General features: G+C 38.6%; 1 protein-coding gene across 6 annotated transcripts in view; it reads left to right on the top strand.

The window, feature by feature from the left end:
* egln1.S (egl-9 family hypoxia-inducible factor 1 S homeolog) overlaps positions 1-23,543 on the top strand; it is a 44,658-nt gene continuing 21,115 nt past the window's right edge. The window contains exons 1-4 of one of the 6 annotated variants that reach the window (XR_005961476.1): positions 1-1,215; positions 8,755-8,834; positions 12,750-12,924; positions 15,288-16,844. Coding sequence is in view for 5 of the 6 variants with exons in the window: in XM_018264441.2 (XP_018119930.1) it covers positions 241-1,215; positions 8,755-8,834; positions 12,750-12,798 (1,104 nt within the window). In the remaining variant the exon portion in view is untranslated. 6 annotated transcript variants of the gene reach the window in all.

Below are 23,543 nucleotides of genomic sequence, written 5' to 3'. Positions count from 1 at the left end.
CCAAAAACTCTTGCGGCATCGAAGGACAGAGCAAGCCAATCGCATTCGCAGTGTCACTGAGTTTCTTCCCTGTTCCAATCCAGCCCGCTAGAGTGAAATTGCTCGCGATTATTCTTTACTCGTTCGTTATGTTTTTGCTCTAATAATTAAATGCGGAGGATGGAAGATAAACTACTGCGACACTTTACATCGCGTAATTGAAGGGTAGAAAAAAAAATCTTCACATGCTTTGCGCTACACATGTTCTGGGTCTGGCGCAGAGTGACGCAGATCTTATTTCTGTCCCTTCCTGCCTGTGTGACGAGAGTAGGAGGCGGCAGGTCCGTCGCTTTAAGTTTAGAAACACTGTTTTTAGTCACTGGGCTAATTGGGAGACAGCAGACAGACATAATGGCTGGTGGAGGAAGCGAGGGTTCTAACCAGAGCGAACGTGACAGGCAATACTGCGAACTGTGTGGCAAGATGGAAGACTTGATGCGATGCGGTCGCTGCCGGAGCTCGTTTTATTGCAGTAAAGAACACCAGCGGCAAGACTGGAAGAAACACAAATTATTCTGCAAAATCGAGTCTACGATTGCTCCGGCTTCTCAGAACACTGTCACAGTTAACAGTAAGACAGAACAGTTCTCTTCTCCTTCCGACGTTATCTCCTCTGGCAATACAATTCCGAATCCCTCCTGCGAGGCTTCTGGTGTTGCTACAGAGTCATTACCCTCTCCGACTCCAAGTGATACTTCTCAGCTTAAAAAATTTACAGATGAGCGAGAGGAGTTGGTTGGAGGGGCTGCATTAAGAGCAATCAACGAAGAAGATTACACTCAGGCTGTGGGCAGCAGTACATCGAGGAAAGTAACGTCGGGCGGAAGGCCTAATGGTCAGACTAAACCACCGCTACATAGGATAGCATTGGAGTACATCATTCCCTGTATGAACAAACACGGCATCTTTGTGCTTGATGACTTCTTGGGCCAAGAGACCGGAGACAGAATTGAGTGTGAAGTGAAAGTTTTGCACAACACAGGGCGCTTTACTGACGGACAACTTGTGAGCCAGAAGAGTGACTCAACTCGTGATATCCGTGGTGACCAGATTACCTGGGTGGAAGGGAAAGAGCTAGGCTGCAAAGCAATTGGTAACCTTATGAATAAAATGGATGACCTTATCCGACACTGCAGTGGTAAACTGGGTAACTTCACGATTAATGGTAGAACTAAGGTGAGTTGTAGCTGTGTGTAAACATTACAGTCTTGAAGGAAAAATGTGATACCATAAAACATATTACAGTTAAAGTGCTTCGCAACACCATTGGTACTACACAACATTTACACCGAGGTGAACCAAAATTTTAGGGGTTGCAACAAGAAGGCATTTGGTGGCATTGCCATACCTTGTTACCATCTCTAAAGAAATGATTAAAATATGGGGATCTGACAGCCACACCAATACCCAATCAATTTAAGGCTTGTCACGCACAGGCATTCTTCATGGACTACCCCAAGGTGGATCTTTCATGAATTCCACCACGGGTGTGCAGGAAGAACGCATCAAGTTACCTTCCACCTGCGTTTGGCACTTCCCCGCAGAGTGAGTACAATAACTGTTTTATTATGATGTAAGGAGTACTGTTCTGAGACATTTTGTGAACAGTCTTCATTTTATGTTTTTTTTTAATTATTCAACTTTTTGTTCAACAGCTCACCAGTTTGGAATGTTAGTTATCTTGTTGCTCATATCCTAATTTCCCTAGCAACAAGGCAGTGGTTAAGTGAAAAACTGAAATATCAGCTGAGGTTCTGAACAGACAGATAAGTAATGAAAAGTAACCGTAGAATTGTAGCCTCAAAGAGATCTAGATTTTTGTTTGCTGGGGTCAGTAACCCCCATTTTAAAATTGGGTAGATTCAGAAGATGAAATTAATAATTTTGATAAAAATAATGATTAAAAAATGCAGACCAGTTGCTAGACTTGAGCAATTTGATAAAAGTTAGATTGAAAGTAAACAGGAAGGCATACTGGAGCCAGTAATGAAAGATATCCATATAATATCCAGGTCAATATAATATATGTGAAAGATTAAACTATACCTAAACTGACAAATGCTACAAATGAGAACATGTCCAAGGTTGATTTGATCTGTAATAAGTGTGAGTGAGGGATTATAAAGAATTGTCAAAACAGTAAACAGAAGAGGAAAGTAGATGAGTAGAGATTAAAATATCTTTTGGAATATTCATCATATGATACTATGAATTGATTGTTATAGTTATAAGAATTATTTTACAGTAGAACCCCAATGATATGTTTTCCCAGAGAACTGCGTTTAAATGGTGTAAATTCTGGGAAAACTTTAAATCCAGGAAAGAAAAAAACAGTGTAGAGGTAAGCGGCATAACAGAGTAGGAATCGAAGGTAAAAAAAAGGCTGAAAATTCATTATCAACAAGTTAAGCTCCCCATAGACGCGACGATTCTTCTTGCCGAACGACCAATTTTAGAGAAGTCCGACCAATCCTTCGAAATTATCATGTGGTTAGTGGGATTCGAACGATCATACATCTTACGATATTTCAGCCGACATCTGTCAGGAAATTGATCGGCCAGGTTAAAAAATCTTTGTCGGCCCCAGTGCAATCTATCTATGTTTTCAGGGCCAAGCAGGCAGCTCCCCTTTGTTTTCCTGGCAAATTGGTCTTTTTAGTTGATGGTCAATTCGTACGATTGTATAATCGTTCCGAGAAAATCGTGGTCTCACGATGAGGATCGGATCTTTTAAAAATCTCAACATCTATGGCCAGATGAAATGTCATCAAAATTTCATCTGGCCATAGATGTTGAGAATTTTTGTAACTCCCAGATGTAAAGTAGCCAATGGAAACTATCACTTTGGTGAAAGAAAACAGATTTTTATGGTGGTAAGTTTTGTCTTGGCTGACTGAGGCACTAGCTAGAGAAGATTATCTGTTGTACTTATTGACCAACATAAGTAACATATTAAACAAAATAGCAATCATAACATGATATTTTATGATTCAAGTTGTTAAAGGGGTTGTTCACCTTCAAGCACTTTTTTCAGTTCACAGTGTTCAAGCCCGTATGAGTCAGCACTAAAAAAAAGCACAGAGATTAAGAATATAACACAAAGGGAAAATCTCATAGTATATTTCTCAGTGTTGTAGTTCCACAACTTTGTCCTCCCAAGTTTTTCTTAAGGTGTATTTGAAATTTACTCTTTACTAATTGCCAATAGAGTGTTGTATGGATACAAACTCATCAAAGAATGAATCCAAAGTGGGGCTGTCAGGTGTTACTGCTGATGGAAATGTAGAGCGCAGAATATAGTATAAAAACTTTTATTACATATAAAAATCTCAAAAGATTACACTCATATTTGTGTAGTAAAAAACAGGCATATTAAATCCCCTCTTGTCAAGTGGATTTTCTTGCCATACACAATAAATACAGTACATAGTAGAAACGAAATGACGTTCCTCCAGAACCCCCCGGTGCTATACAACAACTCTAGTACACGGTCATGCTGAGCAAAGTGGACATTTCAGTTCCTTATGAATATATTCAGTTCAGTCCTTGGGAGTTGAGATACCTGATGGCTTGTGGAAATAGACTGTTTCGCATTCTGGAAGTCAGCGCTCGAATACTACTGTATCTTTTTCCGGATGGTAAAACTTTTCCTAGTTTCCCCGTGCTGTTTCCAGTGAACCTGGTGACTGTTGTTGACATTTCAGAAAAGCGCTACAAAGCTTGCAATTTGCAGCATCTTATCTCTCACATGTCCTTAGATAGCAATATAAAATGCCCTAAATATAAATGCCAGGAACCTACTGAACACTTTGATTCTCAGTATGTGGCATATAGAGGTCCCTAAATATACACAACATGCTTACTAATTTAATGGCTTATCAACCACTTCACCTGTTTTACTGGTGGTAAAAGCTGCAAAAAATGCAATCAAAACCATATTTTCTTCAAAACCATAATGGATAAAGAGGTATTTATAATCCAAACTATCAAACATCAGACCTTTGCTAAAGTCAGGGGGTTTATGTAACTTATAAAAAATCTATTTAAAGCTGACATATTAGCAGGCCCGGGTTTGTGGAAAGGCCTAAAAGGCCCGAGCCTAGTGCGGCAGAATTTTATGGGGGGCAGCATGCCCAGCCATACCCGCATTGGTTAGGAAGTACTGGGGATTCACAGGAGATAAAAAAAAAAAAAATACTCTGAACTTGATGCTGAAAATTTGCACGTGTGCACAAAAGGAAGGGGAGGAGACCGGGGCAATGAACGATGGCAGGCCTAGGGGCGCCTGCTATGTAAATCCAGCCCTGCATATTACAGTCTCTTATCTCATGCATATTCTGATGTACCAAGATCAAGTATCTTCAGAATGAATGTTGGGGTTATATTAAACACTTTGATGTGAATATGAACATATGAATTTTTATGATTGACAATCTGTGAGCTGCAATACAAGCACCCTATATGCATTTCATGTGTCATAAGATGCCCAAAGAGTAGTAGCTTTGTTAGAGCAGCATTTTTTATGACACGATGGAAAAATTTTGCTGCATTTTGTTTTGTATGGTAAATATGAACACCAGAGCACATTTTAAAGGGGTGGCACACTTTTAGCATGTTATAGAATGACTTAATGTAAGCAACTTTTCAATTGGCCTTAAATATGGTCAGTCATATTCACTGTTTTATTTGGTATCCATAAACATTATAACCAATGTTTTTATGCTTAATTTCTAGTCCTTAAAAGTGATCAAAGCTTTTTAGTAGGTGAAGCGAAGCAAAGATACGAAAGGCTTACTGGGGGAGTATTAGGTTAATTCAAAAATTCTTGACTGTTCTAGCTTACCAACTGGAATAGACTGGCCCTTAAAAATCTACTGCAATTACATATATTAGCCCACCACCACAGGCTTAAGTGGGGGCTAATATATGTAATTGCAGTAATAAGGATTTTTTTTAGCAGCTTATCAGCTTATTGAAAATATTTATTTAATAAAATACAATGCATTTGTGTCTTTTGACTTCTTGGTGTTTGGTAACATGGGCTTACACTGCTATGGGATGTTTTGCATTGGGAGTAGCCGTGCCCTATTTTAAATAATACCTCAGTATCTGATATAGGCCAGGTTATGTGCCAGGTAATGTATCATTTTGGCCTAAAATCAGTTGGATTGTGGGCAGGACCAGATCATATGAAAGAAATCAACTGAGGCGTACTGCATCTGGGGCAAGAGTCATTAGGTATTCTTCTCATCTGATGCAATTTGATATGTGTGACATACAAGAGATGGAAAGGTTTATATTGAATCTATCTAATTGAGACAAATAATTTATTTATGTTGTCAGTTGCTTCTTCTCACTCATCAGAGGTGAGTTCGAGGATTTGAGAGGACCACCATTCCTTTGCCGATTGGATTGGTTTGAGACCTTTTAGCAGCAAGTTTTGGTAAATGCTAGATGTTCGTTTAGCAGGGGTAGGTGAATGGAGGACTTCCTCTATATTAAGAGATTAATTGAGGAGAGAGGGAGTCAAATTGGGCTTGGAATGCATGTCACAGTTGGAAATATTTGTAAAAGGGTAGTTGCGTTTCCTGGATCTTGTCTTGTAGTTGCATTTATGTTGGGAAGCTTGTGTGTTAGGAGATCGCTCAGGTATTTAATGTAGTTCCTAGGCCAAAAAATGGAATCTTGTAAGTGTCTAAGGTGTGGGAGATGTGAGTTCCCCCCATAAAGGTAGGTAACGAGATTTCACCGGGGGGGGGGGGTTGAGTAGCCCAACAATTTGATCGCTGTAGACCAGGCTTTGTATGGGGGGGAAAGGGTAGTCGGTAGTAATGGAACATCATTGGCATGTCACGTAAGTCCTACAAGGATGACAGAATTGATGCCTGGAGGGGGTATTGGGGTGATAGGCATTCGGAGCAAAGCACCAGTTTAAATAGTGTATTTGTGATGCTAAATAGTAGAGTTGGAAGTGATGAAATGCTATGCCCCCTTCTGATAGAGGGGTGGTGAGTTTTTTCCAGGCTACCCTTGGTAGTTTGTTGTTCCAGATAAAGGGGATTAAGCTTTGTTTAAAAAGGTAGTTAGTGATAGGATAGGGAGTAGTATGCAGTACATACAAAAATTATGGGGGGCGATAGACCATTTTTATGAGGTTAATGCTTCCCCAGATATCCCTAGATACCCTGGTACTTGAATATAGTTTTCCATATGGTCCAGTTCTCATCTCGAGGGTATAGAATTGTATTGGGTATTTTTGCATGGGTTAAATAGCATCCCAGTAACTAATACGAGGAACACCCATTTAGGCTCTTTCAGTTAGTACTCACCCTGTGATAAATATGGCTCCAAAAGTCCCACGCAATTGAATAGAGTGCAGTGGAATTTCTGGTGGACTGTTGCAAACTCTCTTTCACCTTTTTATTTATATATTGCTTAGTACCTCAAGAACCGCTGCTGCTTGTGATCAGACACACTTTCAAACTTGATTTCATCTGAAATCAATTTCTCTTTTGCTGCAAACAGTAAAAAGTTGCAAGTATATGATGATAACCTGAAAAGATTCAAGTTGGAAATCTGCAAAATTCTGATTAGGGAAATTGAAATATATAAAAAAGTGAAAAATATGTTTTAAATTTCTGGTTGCCATTATAGCCTCATACATTGCCACACTGGATTATTTTGATTTGTATGGCAAAGTGGCTCAATATTGAGGGTAGCAGAGGGATCATTCTGAGGTTAAAGGGATACTGTCATGGGAAAAACATTTTTTTTCAAAATGAATCACTTAATAGTGCTGCTCCAGCAGAATTCTGCACTGAAATCCATTTCCCAAAAGAGCAAACAGATTTTTTTTATATTCAATTTTTAAATCTGACATGGGGCTAGACATTTTGTTAATTTCCCAGCTGCCCCATGTCATGTGACTTGTGCCTGCACTTTAGGAGAGAAATGCTTTCTGGCAGGCTGCTGTTTTTCCTTCTCAATGTAACTGAATGTGTCTCAATGGGACATGGTTTTTTACTATTAAGTTTTGTTCTTAGATCTACCAGGCAGCTGTTATCTTGTGTTAGGGAGCTGTTATCTGGTTACCTTTCCATTGTTCTTTTGTTTGGCTGCTGGGGGGAAAAAGGGAGGGGGTGATATCACTCTAAAGGTGGCCATACACGGGCCGATAAAAGCTGCCGACAGACAGAGTCGGCAGCTTATTGGCCCGTGTATGGGGGCCCCCGACGGGCTTCCCCGATCGAGATCTGGCCGAAAGTCGGCCAGATCTCGATCGGATTAAAAATCCCGTCGGATCGCGGCCGCATCTGTTCGTTGATGCGGTCCCGCGATCCGACCGCCCGTTTGGCGAACGCTAGGATCCGATCGTTGGGCCCTAGGGCCCACGATCGGATCAGCCCGATATTGCTCACCTCAAGGTGGGCATATCGGAGGGAGATCCGCTCGTTTGGCGACATCGCCAAACGAGCGGATCTATCCGTGTATGGCCACCTTAACTTGCAGTACAGCAGTAAAGAGTGATTGAAGTTTATCAAAGCACAAGTCACATGACTTGGGGCAGCTGGGAAATTGACAATATGTCTAGCCCCATTTCAGATTTCAAAATTGAATATAAAAAAAACTGTTTGCTCTTTTGAGAATTGGATTAAGTGCAGAATTCTGCTGGAGCAGCACTATTAACTGATTCATTTTGAAAAAAAAATTTCCCCATGACAGTATCCCTTTAAAAAAAATGATAGTACAGGTATGAGATCTGTTATCCACAATCCCATTATACAGAATGCTCCAAATTACAGAAAGGCCTCCATTTAGACTCCATTTTATCTAAATAAACAATAAAACCGTTGTAATAAAACCGTACTTGATCCAAACTAACATATAATCAATCCTTATTGGAAGCATTATTGGGTTTATTTAATGTTTACATGGATTATGGGTTAGAAGATCTAATTTAGTTATTTGGAAACCATAGGTCCCATACCTATATGGGTGTGAGGGAGGATATGGGAACAGAGAGTAGCCGATAACTGGGAAGAATCTTTTTGAGGGGACAGTGGGAGAGAGTGGGGGGACAAACAGGCAAAAAGGGAGATGGTGGTAGTGGCCATGGGATTTCTTTTGCAGCCAAAAATATAATATTTCTTTGTTGACCTGCCATGATCAGGTAATCTCTCACAGAAACCTAGAAGAGGGCTGAAGTGATAAAACCGGAGAGGTAAAGCAACATTTTCTCTCTCGATTGGGAGAATTCTGATTTGGTCCTTGCCTGGAACATATTTGGCAGTATCTCATCTCTCAATTCTAGTGGACCATATTTTTGTTAAAAACGTTGGTATGAAATAGTGCAGTTGGCAAAACCTTCTCTATTTGAGTGAGCTATGAAACACTGCAGTAAAAAGTAAACCAAATGAAATAAAAAGGTACATCGGGAAAAAATGGCTCCCATCACAGATATGCAAGAGGATAGTTCGTCTGAAGATCTGCACCTTCAAGTTATCAAGGAGTTTCTTCGTCATCTTTCCAGAAGTTGAGCGTGGCCAAAATGGAGTGTACAGTGACACAGATAAGCCTTGTAAGTTATTTTAATATTTATAAATTGTGGATAACTTTATAGAGACATTTCATGAGTTTTTAATTACATGTGGCAAAAAAGATATTAAAAATATTTTTTTGGATTCATATATAGTTTTTTTTTCTTTTGCATTTCAGAAATTTGTATTCCACTCTCCCCAAAAAGGATATCTCTGCATACCCAGCCTCAGTACTGGTGTCTTCCTCTGCTGCTTCAGGTAGGGAGCTACTAGATAATGGTAAATAACTTTATATTGATGCAGAAAAGAAACAATACAAAAATAAAACTTGAATTCATTAACCTCTTAATGCTAGTTGTGAAATCTGCAAATTCATCAATTTGACACAAAAAGTCAGGTAGTGTCCCGTTTCTTCTGTAGGTCATGGCTTAGTGTAGACAGCATTTGTAAGTCTTGACACCAATAGACATAGTAAATGCTGAAAAAAGAAGAAATGTTCAGTGAGTTCAACCTTTTCATGTAAATGAAAGCCGTCTTCCATTTGATTCAGAGCATAGCGATAAACCCCATCTGAAGGCTATCCAATTTGCCTGAAAGGAGGGTAAAAATCCTTCCTGACTCCCAAGATGACCAATGAACCAGATCCTGGATCAACTTTGTACTAATTACTGACATTCTGATATCTAGGGGCAGATTTATCAAGGGTCGAGGTGAAAATTTGAATTCGAACTTTTGAGTTATTTTATGGCCAAAACTGTGAAATTCGATTAGGGAATTGTTAAAGATTGATTCAAGTTTTGTAAAAAAAAAATTCAATTTTGAAATTTCATACACCTGCCCTTTAAGAACTCAAATTCGACTATTCGCCATCTTAAACCTGCCGAAGTGCTGTTTTAGCCTATGGGGATGTCCTTGGATCAATTTGGAGTTTGCTGCCTTCCTGAAAATCAAGTTTTTGTTTGTTTTTTTAAATAAATTGCAGTTGGTCGAATTTTGAGTTCATGGAAGTTTAAAATAACTACCATGAACCAGAAATTCGACCCTCGATAAATCTGCCCCCTAATGTATCTGCCAGTACAACCGTCTTAGGGAGAGGATACCACAACTTCACAGCTCAATGACCAAAATATTAAGATGAAACGTCCTTCATTCTAATTTTAAATATTAAGATGGAACCTGCTTTTTTCAAGTTAGTTATAACATCTCCCATTCAGTTCCTGTTTGCATACCAATAACCAGCTTAGTTGACCTTATTTACACTCTTTCTAATTCAGTAATAACCCATCTGAGGACTGAATAACTGCACTGTGTATTCCAGATGGGGCATTACCAGTACTTTTTGTTACTTTAAATTATTATTATTCTAATTTATTATCCACAGGTATCCGAGGGTTGTTTATGTGGCACTGTACCAAAATCTTTGGAAAAATCCAAATATATTATTATTCGTGTAACCCACTGTCAAATTCCTACTTGCTGGTCTTGCTAAAACGTAACTAAGTCCTTTCAGTACACAAGGGTGTTTACTGTTGCCTTGGTCATAATAAAGCAGACCTGTCACACATAAAAAGCTGTATAAAGAAAGTAATTTGCAAATGAAACCCAAATTCTTTTTTTCATGAAAACATCCATCTCTGTTGGCATAGAGGTGGAGCAGGCAATTACTTTCAATTCAGCACTTGCTAGATGTCACTGCAATCCTCAAAGTAACCCTCTTTCCTCACACTCAAGTTGCCAGTTAAAATTAGGAAGGTCATAACCAGAAGTAGCCCAAGCATAACTTCAAGGCTAGGCTAACTGAAACCACCTATGCCAATTTACACCCATTGTGCTTACATACGGTAATACAAAAGAAGCCTGATATGTGTTTGCCCCTCACATTGTGAAGCTTTATCAAAGGTAATGTCACTGATTCACATGCACACACACCAATTGCAATTTTTATCAGATGGTTAACCTGCCAGTGTGTGCAGGAGGAAACGAGTATCCCATACACTGAGAAAACTTTCAGACTAGTTTCCTTGTTGGAACTGAATTGAACTGAGGATTTTGATTTTGCAAGGTAAACATGCTAAGCTACCATACCATCTATTCATGAAACTGCTCATATCAGCAAACAGAGCACTTCTTTAGAGAACCTCCTAAATATACAACATGACCATATTAAAAACGGTAGTATACGGACTCTTAGGGGTAGATTTATCAAAATGTGAGTTTAGAGATTAATAAATAAAAACTCATCCACATTCTATTCATTCCTAGGGAATTTTTAGAATTGTATTTGGTGATAGTTAAAACTCCTCTTTTGATAAATACAGTTCTAAAAATACAATAGGAATGAATAAAACATGGGTGAGTTTTTATTTATTAAGCTCTAAACTCACATTTTGATAAATTTGCCGCATAGCGTATTTTCTGCTTTGGGAGTCATTTTGGGCTACAAGGCACAAGTATCAATACTGTTTCTATGGTTTTCATTTATCCAGGTCATCATATACAGCATTTGGTAGAGATAAGTCTAAAGCAACTGGAGTTGCTGTGTAATTTTGCCTGATCAGTGATAAGGTCAATATTTCAGGCATTACCATTGGCACGAACTTGTGTTGTGCAGGTATCAATATCAGCAAATTCATTTTTTCTTTTCAAATTTGTAGTAGACATTTTGTGCATTTTGGTCACTGTAGCACCTGTGTTAAATCAGCTCAAGTATGCCAAGTTTCTTTAGGGTAAGGACACACTGGACGATTTGTCGCCAACGTTTTAAAAAAGTAAACCGCGGCGACAAGACGATCGTCTTTTTTGAACAGACGATTCACAGCGACTATTGGCACAGAGCGATTTGTATCCCATTACTCTGTGCGGTACGTACTCCACCCAAACAGGAAATGGTTTGTGCTTCCCGCTGTAACCTGGCGTCTTTACGTTCTTGCGTCATTGCGTTCGCATTGTAATTTGAATACAATTGCTGCTACTTATCTGTATGTGTGTGCGTGTCTAGGAGATTTCAGTGCTTTTCTAAGTACATGCTATTTCTGATAAATCGCTCAGAAAAGGGTCTCAGTGCGTTTTGGAGCTACAGGAGATTCACAAACGCGCTGTGGGCACAGGAGCTGGCTTCTTTCATTTGGTTTTGTTCAGAGACAAAACGAGCGATATGTCGCCGCGATTTGCTTTTTTAAAACGTTGGCGACAAATCGTCCAGTGTGTCCTTACCCTTAGACTTATAACTGCTAGCTAGTGATGTCTTGTGTTTTCCATCACATGGCACAGTAGTTTGTGGCACCCTTGTGCCTCCAGATTACATTAACATGCACAGTACAGTTTTTAAACAAATGTATTTAATTATACATGTAACTGCCAGAGTAGATAGATGACTTTAACTTTTATGTTCTTTCTTTTTTTTCTCAGTCATTACATCTGATAATAATATACCATTTCTTGGACAACAAGAAATACTCAATGTAGACAAGAACAGCACCTTCTTAATGTAATAAAAGGCCTTTATTCAGACATGGCACAGACCAATAGTAGCAACGTTTCAAGCCATCTCTGGCTCTTTATCAAGCTAACACACCTGGTCACAGAGATTTCCTTTTAAACATGTAAAAACAGCGGCATCTATTGACATAGTAGCAACAAAGTAATAGCAATTTGTATATAATGTAAAGCATACTTGTATCCATTTTATATGTAGCCACTTGGCAAAAAGCTATTCAGCTTTTCTTCAATAGTATGCGCAGAGGTCAATTACCTGTAAAAACACAATACAACAATACAAATACTATAAAAACCAACTGGATGTCTTTTTATTAAAAAATAGTATGTAGATCAAACTCTCTATTTAGGCCATTAGGCGTGAGGAAATACAAGAAATACTGAAATAAAACAGTAACTTGTACTTGAACCAATCTATGGAATGATCTGTTATTAGTAAAAGCCCAGGTCCTAAGCATTCTGGATAACAGGTCCCATACCTGAACTTGTAAAGCATTGTATTGAGCATGTAAAACTAGCATTTTATAATTAGAAAATGAATTGTATCATTGTGTTATATTTATGTTTGTGTATGGTTAACGATTATTGAGTTGTGGAAGCAAATTGGATGTTCATATTTTTTTAGGCTGTTTCAAAACCTAACTTTTACTTTATAATCTGTTTTTCTTTATTTTCTAGAGGATTTCTGAGGACCTCAGTGACGATAGCATTGGTGATTGCTGACTGAACAATGAAAGCACCTTAGACAGGAGCTTCAAAGGCAAGGTGACTCCAGACAGCAGCAGGTTTATTCAAGAGGATGTTTTTTTCTTGAGATTGATTGACACCGTGTCAACACAGAAATTTAGCTGTGGTAGATCCTTTTTTCTTTTTAAAGTGTGTAGTTGCCTACATTGCATTTACAGCTTAATTGCATTGAACCAATTCATTTAGTTGTTCTTATGGATCTACTGTAAAGACACTTTCCCATTAAAGAAAATCCAAATTCCAAAATTCATGGCCTTCTGAGAAGGCAAGGCAAATTTTTAAAATGTTCATTTAGAGCAGTGATCCCCAACCAGTAGCTCGTGAGCAACATGTTGCTCTCAAACTAGGGATGCACCGAATCCACTATTTTGGATTCGGCCGAACCCCTGAATCCATCGAAAAGATTCTGATGAATACCGAACCAAATCATAATTTGCATATGCAAATTAGGGGTAGGAATTGCAAACATTTTTTACTTACTTGTTTTGTGACAAAAAGTCACGCGATTTCCCACCCTGTCTCTAATTTGCATATGCAAATTAAGGATTCGGTTCGGCCGGGCAGAAGGATTTGGCCCAATCCGAATCCTGCTGAAAAAGGCCGAATCCCGAACCGAATCCTGGATTCGGTGCATCCCTTTCTCAAACCCCTTGGATGTTGCTCCCAGTGGCGTCAAAGCAGGTGCTTATTTTTGAATTCCTGGCTTGGAGTCAAGTTTTGGCTTCATAAAAACCCAAATGCACTGCCAAACAAAGTCTCAGTGTAGGTTGACAATCCACATAGGGACTACTAAATGGCCAATCACAGCCCTTATTTGACACCCCAAGAACATTTTTTATTCTAGTGTTGCTCCCCCACTCCTTTTACTACTGAATGTTGCTCACGGGTTCTAAAGGTTGGGGATCCCTGATTTAGAGGTTTTAATTGATTACCCAGTTGTGCTAAACTCATCACATTGCAAACACCAAAATCCTAAATCTGGAAGTTTGTTTTAGGCAATCAAGCTGCACAAATGAATATCTGTGTCTGTCATTAAGATATGCTTAATTTCATATTGGAGTATTCAAACTGTATTTTGTTTCAAATAATATATTTTCTTAAAGCAATCAGCTAAGTGTTCTGTCTTTATTACTTTTTTTAGGTCCCCATTTGGTTTATTAAACAATTGATATATATATATATATATATATATATATATATATATATATATATATATATATATATATATATATATATATATATATATAATATATAATATATATATATGATCACAGATGTGGCGTGAGTGAATAAAGTCCTTCCCACATAATAAATACTATTATATTTGGCCAGCCTCTTGATGCGAGAAACTGCCAGGAATATCGACTTACACTTCAGGAGGTTTTCAGGATCTCACTCCCATTTGAACAAATGCAATTCCCCCCCCCCAAAAAAAAGACAATTGTGTGAAAGGTTCAACAATTTTATTTGAATAAAGAAATGATTGATTAGATTGCTCTGTTTGATGTATTGAGTGAGTGTATGAGCTAGCTACATCACATTCCAATTTGACTTCTGGGGGTTGGCAGGGGTTTGCCAACCACCAATGCAATTTCATTACTGCAGCATAACAGGATGTTGTATTCCAGGTCTAGCTGATTTTGAATGCAGAATGCATGTGATCTATTAAACTCTGCCTAATTAACTCTGGTATGCAGCTATTAATCCACTGAAGGCTGTGTACCTTTTTGGATATAGAAGATGCTATTTTCTTGTGGAGAACTGGTTACACTAACTGCGAGTGGACACATGGTACAGTGTAATTAAGCATTATCTTAGTTGCAGTTTTGTGTGTCAAGTAAAACGTGCAGGTAGACAACTTATTGTTTTATTTTCCAAATGAATTAGATTATAAATAATTGTTTAAATATTCGCTTGCAATTTGTAGCAGAGGGTAGTAGAGTTCCTTGCTGCTGAGCTCTTATATACAATAGAGGAGTGGCATTTAACTGCTCAAAGTATGAAAACATAATATTAAAACAAAGTATTAAAACATTTATCAACATAAAGTGTTGATAAATGGCTAAAAAGATCACACAGCTGCAATTCCTACTGGATTCCCAAATTCAATATGTAATAAATGTGTATTTTTGTGTTAATCTTTGCATTTTATAATATAAGTCCATAGAAAGATAACGCAATTAGCTGTACTAATCCAGTGTTTCATGCTTAGATTGTGGGAAGTATGAAATAATTTATAAAACACTATATTTCTTGAACATCTTTCTATATAATCATTCTTCAGTGTGAGGTCACTCTTGGTATTGCAAAAGGTGGAAATTGGGTGGATTTTCGTGCTTATATGAAATTGAGATTGCTTATTTTTATATTATCATTCGTTCATTATTGGTTATTTGCAGTGAAAGTGTACTTTGTAACATAGTTTGCACAGATTTCTGTTTTTGTGTGTGTTTTTTTGTTTTTTTTTAGGTTGTTGGTGCACTCTATTTAATAAGGTTACACGCCTTGATCCTGCACCCAAGCATATTACCTGATTAAATGGAATGAACACTTTTGGCTGTTATATACTGACCCATTGTTCCAGTATATCAGTATGTACCCTTCTTCATGAGAAACTACAAGAAATAGTTCATTTTGCTGTTAAGTTGACTTTCTGATAATGCTCCCCCCCCAAATTGTTTTTAAAAAAATGTATATATGTCCTTAAGTGCCTGCACTCCCAATCAAGCAATTGCGGGTAAAATATTAAGCATACAGTTCTGTATTGAAATAAACAATTCCTGGACCAGTACTCCCTTTGTGATGCAGTGTTTATTATTTATAAACCTAAAAGAAATCCGACGTTTCAGTCTTCATTAGGACATTTTTAAAGGATCTCCTTCATAAAACCATGCTAATTATTACTTATAATGTGAACAGAATTTAGAATCTGATCTCTTCACAAACTATAAATATTTTGCCCACCACAGATGACAAACTTAAAGGCCAGGCTGAAATCGCAATACTTTTTGTACCATACCAGATGAAAGCCAAGTTTGAAAAAAAAAAAAAAAAAAAAAAATGCCTTGCTTGAAACTGAACTAATCCTTCATAGCCGTATTCTCCCACAGCTGCTAGCCAATAAAATAATCTTTTCATCTGCATTAAAGGGACCATCCAGAAATCGTCAGACTCATTGTATAGAACTTGTAGAATTGTTAATTTAACCCTTGTTTTTGTTACACTTTTCTCCTCTTTTGGCCCCACAATTTGGTTAGAAATGGACATTCTTCCTTCTCTCTTTCTCCCTTCCACCTTTTTTAATATGGACACCAAATACTTACAAATCTATTGTTATTATTTTTTGTCTATCCTAAACAAGAAAAGAAAATATAAATTGTGATATTAATTCACTGTTCAACTATCTATCAATACATCCTGCTTTAAAGGAGGGGGCTGAACTAAGCTCTTTAAGTACTCATGGGTGTATTCTATTTAGCCCTGGTGCCTTGTTTGCAAGCATATTTTGGGCAAAATAGTATTGTTTTCCTCAAATCTGAGTGCAGGCTCTTTTCCTGTCATTGGTGCCATTTAAACCTCCTCCAGGTATCTACTTAACAAAAGACTAATAATGGGAATCCATAAAGTTATTTATTTGACAGTGTGATTAGTGGTTAATATTCTAGGTAAATACCAAAATAAAACATTGCAAAATAAACAGTTTTTGGGTTAAAAAATAGTCGATGGTAGAAAAAAAAAAAAGTATTAAACTGTACACATAAAAGTGTCTGTGTGTGAGTGTGCAAATATGTACAAAACAGTGGTAGTGTGTGGGGTTGTGTGTAAAATGTGCATCTTCCCTAGGGCTGCTGGTATTGGCCCTTTCTGTAGCATAGTGCACAGCAGGAAGTCTGGGATAAAACAAGGGAGCGTTGAGCTGTTTGCTGGTTCATCCTGTTATCTTGGTGCATAACAAATGTAACGACTTCTATGGTCTTGCAAAAAAAAAAAAGAGCCTTTATTGTAGGGAGAAATGTTAACTGACAAGAAATGTATCATCCACATATGAGAGATATTCTTGTCAGGCCGAGCATTAAAATAACACTCTATCTCAAGCTAAAGTATAATAGGTTATTTATTCAAAGCAGTGAAAGTTATAACTAGTTTTTCTGCAACAATTTTAAAATATACAGGGCCAAAAATTTAGAAATTAACCAACGTATAAAGGTGGCCATACACGGGCCGATAAAAGCTGCCAACAGACCGTGTCGGCAGCTTATTGGCCTGTGTATGGGGCCCCCCCGACGGGCTTCACCGATCGAGATCTGGCCGAAAGTCGGCCAGATCTCGATCGGATGGGACAAAAAATCCCGTCGGATCGCGGCCGCATCTATTCGTTGATGCGGCCCTGCGATCCGACCGCCCATTGGTATTCGTTAGGATCAGGGCCCAATGATCGGATCAGCCCGATATTGCCCACCTCAAGGTGGGCATATCGGGGAGTTATCTGCTCGTTTGACAACATCGCCAAACGAGCGGATCTCTCAGTGTATGGGCACCTTTAGACTTATTAAAGAATCAGGTGTTTGAAAGGTTAACATGCCTACGTGCCGACCCTTGTAGGCCTCTGTACTTGTTTTTCTGTACGACCCTGTACTGTCTCTTCTTAGACAACCTTGCATAAGTATCATCATGTACTATAAACAATATTATCAGCTTGCCTCAGACAAAATATCTTAGCTAATGCGCTTGCACATATTTGTCTCTTTTTTCTATCTTGTCCATCCTGGAGGATATACCTATTACAGACATATACTATGCTAATAACTATGCTGATACGTCACTATATTTTGACGTCTTTACTTATAACCTATATAAGCCTATATTTGACCTTCAATAAACGGAACTTGTTATTCTGATCCACTCGTTGGTGTTTCTTTGTGCAAGTTCCCCGGATCCAGAATGCGAAGCATTGTTGGACAGCTAGAATCTTAAGTTCCAGTGGCAGTCGGTTCGTTTGTCCCCTTCAGTGTTCAAATTAGTACATTTGCATACCTCCCAACATTTTGGATATAAAAAGAGGGACAAAAAAGTTGGCGCACGTAGCACGGCGATTTTTTTTCTGACCATGCCCATTTTTGTGGCCACACCCCCTAATTACCATGTTCATTTTACAAAATTTGGCAGGTTATGAAAGTTTGAAAAAAAATAAAAAAAAAATAAAAAATGTTTCTAATATAGTTAGTTAGGCACAAATGTAATATATAACGGCTGGCGTGATTTGATGTATAACTTGTCAGTCAGAACACTACTTCTTGCATTTCAGCTCTCTTGGTTTACACTGACTGGTCACCCTGGCTACCAGGCAGTAACCATTCAGAGATTTGGGTGGGGAGCCACATGGGTCATATCTGTTGCTTTTGAATCTGAGCTGAATTCTGAGGATCAATTGCAAACTCACTGAACAGAAATGTACCATGTGGCCCCCCTTCAAGTTGCTGACTAGCTCAGAGTTATAGAGCTGAAAAGCAGGAAGTTGGATTCTGGCTGTTTTATTAGACATCTGTTCACTCCAGCCTTTATATATTACACTTTTGACTAACTATATTAGAAACATTTTTTATTTTGCACAGCCTATCTATTTACACAGTTTTTATTTTCACACTGAACTTTTCCTTTAAGCTGTGAGTCTAACATTTCTCTAGGGACCTGCTTATCTAAACTGTTACAATTACTTATTTGCTTATCTATAAATTGTTACAAAAGTATGTTATCTTATGTCTGTGGCTGTTCTGGGCTCTCTGCCAAAAGCCAATTAAGTTAGAAACATTGTTTCTTTTTCTGGCTGTTCAGTGCAGAGAAAAACAGGACAGTACAGTGAAAAACAGGAACGTACAGTATAACCAGTACAAATGAGGGACTGCGGGTTAAGCTGTCAAAAGCTGTCTAAAAACGGGACAGTTGGGAGCTATGCATTTGTTCACCTCAATTTTCAAAACATTTGTTACTCTGAATATTCACAGTAATTTACTTTGTATGCACAAGGTGTGACTTGAAATGACTTGCAAATTAGTTTTATTAAAAAATGTGTTTTGTTGTAGGCAATGGTAGCTTGCTACCCAGGCAATGGAACAGGATATGTGCGTCATGTTGACAATCCAAATGCAGATGGAAGATGTGTTACTTGTATATACTATCTGAATAAACAATGGGATGCAAAGGTTAGTTTTTTTTTTTTGTTTGTTTTTTTAATCTTCTACATTTTCTATGTTTTCTGCAAAACATGTTTTTTTAATTAATTAAACAGACACTTTCATTTAGTAACAGTTGTTATATTTGCAACTGGACAGTAATTCATGGAAAATGTTTGCTTTTTTTTTGGAGTAGCCAGGTAACCATCCCATGATCCATCACAATATAAAGAATGGCGCCAGAATGAGTAATACAGAGATTTGGGATCATAAGTGGGCTTAACAGTCATACCAATATCGAACATAATCCTTACAGCCATCAATGAAAAGCCCAGTCTCCTGTCTGTATGCATTAGAACAGACATGATTAAAAAGTCTAAATGTGGTGATTGGGAACCATTTGTTAATCATATATGCATAAGCTATAAGACATGAAAACAAACTTCACCCATCTCAGATCTTTTTTTTTATGTGGATATGTATGTCTCCCATGTCCATAACTTGCTTCTTTTTTTTTTATCTCTGACTAGTAGCCATTCTTTCCTATAAATGTATAATAATGATGTGTTTACTTTGCTTTATGGTCTGATATTTAAAGGAGAAGGAAAGTAATTTTAATTTGGGGGTGCCAAATATTACGCACCCCCAAGTGGTTGTATTTACTTACTTGACACCCTGGGGCAGTGCTCCTATTAGCAGAAAAACTGCACCAACCTGGGGTTCTACAAGTATGCACCACGGGGTTCTACCAGTATGCATCATGGAACGATCGTCTTCTTTGCTTCTTCATTTTTAAAATTTCCTGGGACAGCTTTTTCATTAAAGTTTGACTTTTCAATCTACTGTGCAGCCGCAAGAAGATGTAGGAAGAGGATTGCTCCATGGTGCTCGCTGGATAAAACCCCAGGCCGGTGCAGTTTTCTGCTGATAGGAACACTGACCCAGGGTATCGGTAAGTATATACAATCACTTGGGGTGCCTAACTTTTGGCACCCCCAACCAAAAAAAATACTTTCCTTCTCCTTTATCCCTGCTCTCTTGATTATCACTACATGGTGGTGTGTACCCTGGAAGGTGTTCAGATTGTTGTGTAGACATTAGGAGCAGCTATTGGCTGAAGTATCTGTTTTGATGTCTAAATGCAAATAAAAGACCAGAAGGCCTTGTGGGTATGATTATGGTCAGGATACCTATGCATTCATAAATGCTAAGCTTAGAGTTTTCATTACAAATGGCTTGGCACCTCTGTTGTGGCAGTAAATGATTCCCAGTTACCACTTGTACCCTTTTTAATCTTCATCTTTTCAATGTAGTTGCTCAGCCAAAAATGTTTTCTATAAAGCAGGGGAGTCCAAAAGGTATGTACCAAGATCTCAAGACACTGTCAACAGCTTGTCTAAATCAGCTTCCTATTTTACGCTTTTCATTCAGTTAGTTATTACATTAAGGTTACATAAAAATAGTTATTTGTTAAATATAGCATTATACATTTTTCTCATTAATTCATATTTGAGTTATATCTTCTATTAAACAGAATGTTAAAAATGTTTTATGGAAGTAGTAAGAGCACTATTGCTATAAAGGCTGGTGTAAACAGATGCCTAACTTAACCCTTTAAGTGCCACCCCACGTAGAATCTACGTTCTGTGGGAATGACACTTGAAATGCCACAGAACGTAGATTCTACGTTCTGCAGCATTTCAGGGTTAGGGAACGGAGGAGCGGCTTTTCAAGCCGCTTGCTCCGTTCCTTTTCGTTCCCCAGCCCCCAGGCAACGAGCAGGGGCTGGGAACGAGTGGCCCCTGAGGCGCGATCGCCCAGGGGCCCCAAGGCAGCAGCAGGCACGTGCAATATATGTGCCCTGCTGCTGCCTGCACTTTCAGAACGGAGGAGCGACTTGTAAAGTCACTCGCTCCGTTCTAAGTGCTATCCTCCGGTTCCCCAGCCCCTAGGCAACGAGCCTAGGTGAAGAACAAGGGGCCCCTGGGTCGCGATCGCCCAGGGGCCCCTAGGCAGCAGCAGGCACGTGAAATCTACGTGCTCTGCTGCTGCCTGCACTCTGTGAACAGAGGAGCGGCTTGTAAAGCTGCTCGCTCTGTTCAGACTCATTCCCCAGCCCCCAGGCAACAAGCCTAGGCAGGGAATGAGTGGCCCCTGAGGCTCTATAGCCCAGGGGCCCCAAAGGCAGCAGCAGCACGTGCAATGGACGTGCTATGCTGCTGCCTGCACTTCCTGGCCGCTAAGCTCCGCCCCTTTTACCGGATCATCAGAAGAGGACGGTGCCAGCTCTGCCTGCAGCTCTCCTGGACGATCTGGACCCTACTACACCCAGGTTAGTGCCCATCCACACACACAAACACACACTTATTTTCCCATTACACACTTACATTCACACTTACACACAATCACATACATTTTTGGTGGGTGAGGGGGGTCACACACATTCACAGCACCCCCACACGCTTGCACACGCACACAACATGCAATTGGTCAGTTGTACACACACATACACACTTACACTATGTTGTGTCTTTGTTTTTTTGTTTTTATCACATCGTCTGTTTTTTTTGCCTGAAAAAAATGTTTTATTGCCATTGCGAATAGCGTATTCGCTAATTGCACTGCGCAATACCTTTTGTATGTTATTTTGGTGATTATACTGCAATTTTGGTGATTTTTGTGAATTTTTAGCCATTTTATTGCATGTTTAGCCATTTTATTACATTTTCAGCTGTGCGATGGTGTTGTTCCCCTGTTTCTGTCTGTAAAACTTATTTGGCCATGCTAAAATATTCAACCATTGATTCCGACTGCTGATTACAGTAGGCGGGAAAAAAAAGCATTGATTTTTGCGGTTTTGTTGGATTTTAGTGATTTTATACCATTTCGCTTTGTTCTCTGTTACTTCATTTTGACCATGAAAATTTTGTCTGCTATATAACCATTTGGAGGTCTCTGTGTGCAAAATAGTTTGGTAAATCTTTTCATACCAGGCATCAAACTGTTCAGTACACCCCTGGCGTTCATATTTAGGATGACTTTTGCTGGTACGTTACAAAATGTGGGGTATATAATGGGGTAAAATGCTTGCTTTGTGACTATTTTCAGAAATTCCATAAAAACTGTTATGTTTAGCATTGCTTTGCGGTTTGGTAGTTTGCAGTAGAAAGATGCAATTACCTGCTTTAGATTTGTCTGAATGTGTACTTTCGGAAAATATATGGTTTTATAGGGTCTCCATACGGTTAGGGGGTCTTATGGTGCATAATGCACATACCAGGTGCTTGTATTGTAGCAGTCAGTGTGTCATACGTGAAAATTCATATGTACTATTTTCATTTGGGCGTCTCTGTATGCCACCTAGTTTGGTAAATCTTTTCATATCAGGCATCAAACTGTTCAGTACAGCCCTGGCGTTCATATTTATGATGACTTTTGCTGGTACGTTGCAAAATGTGGGGTATATAATGGGGTAAAATGCTTGCTTTGTGACTATTTTCAGAAATTTCATAAAAAGCGTTATGTTTAGGATTGCTTTGCGTTTTGGTAGTTTGCAGTAGAAAGATGTAATTACTTGCTTTAGATCCATCTGAATGTGTACTTTCGGAAAATATATGGGTTTCTAGGGTCTTCATACTGTTAAGGGGTCTTATGGTGCATAATGCACATACCAGGTGCTTGTATTGTAGCAGTCAGAGTGTCATATGTGAAAATTCATATGTACTATTTTCATTTGGGCATCTCTGTATGCCACCTAGTTTGGTAAATCTTTTCATATCAGGCTTGAAACTGTTCAGTACACCCCTGGCGTTCATATTTAGGATGACTTTTGTTGGTACGTTACAAAATGTGGGGTATATAATGGGGTAAAATGCAAGCTTTGTGACTATTTTCAGAAAGTTAAAAAAAAAGCCTTATGTTTAGCATAGCTTTGCAGTTTGGTAGTTTGCAGTAGAAAGATGTAATTACCTGCTTTAGATTCGCCTGAATGTGTACTTTCAGAAACTATATAGTTTTCTAGGGTCTCCATACTGTTAGGGGGTCTTATGGTGCATAATGCACATACCAGGTGCTTGTATTGTAGCAGTCAGAGTGTCATATGTGAAAATTCATTTGTACTATTTTCATTTGGGTGTCTCTGTATGCCACCTAGTTTGGTAAATCTTTTCATATCAGGCATCAAACTGTTCAGTACAGCCCTGGCGTTCATATTTACGATGACTTTTGCTGGTACGTTACAAAATGTGGGGTATATAATGGGGTAAAATGCTTGCTTTGTGACTATTTTCAGAAATTTCATAAAAAGCGTTATGTTTAGCATTGCTTTGCGGTTTGATAGTTTGCAGTAGAAAGATGTCTTTACATGCTTTAGATTTGTCAGACTGTGTACTTTCGGAAAATATATGGTTTTCTAGGGTCTCCATATTGTTAGGGGCTCTCATTGGGTGCTTATGTTGTAGTAGCCAGAGTGTCATACGTGAAAATTCATATCCCCTATGTGGATTTGGGGGTCTCTGTATGCCACATAGTTTGTTAAATCTATGTTTATTGGGTA

The sequence above is a fragment of the Xenopus laevis genome, chromosome 5S (assembly GCF_017654675.1).
Source record: "Xenopus laevis strain J_2021 chromosome 5S, Xenopus_laevis_v10.1, whole genome shotgun sequence".
Taxonomy (NCBI): domain Eukaryota; kingdom Metazoa; phylum Chordata; class Amphibia; order Anura; family Pipidae; genus Xenopus; species Xenopus laevis.
This window is presented reverse-complemented; position numbering and strand designations above follow the sequence as displayed.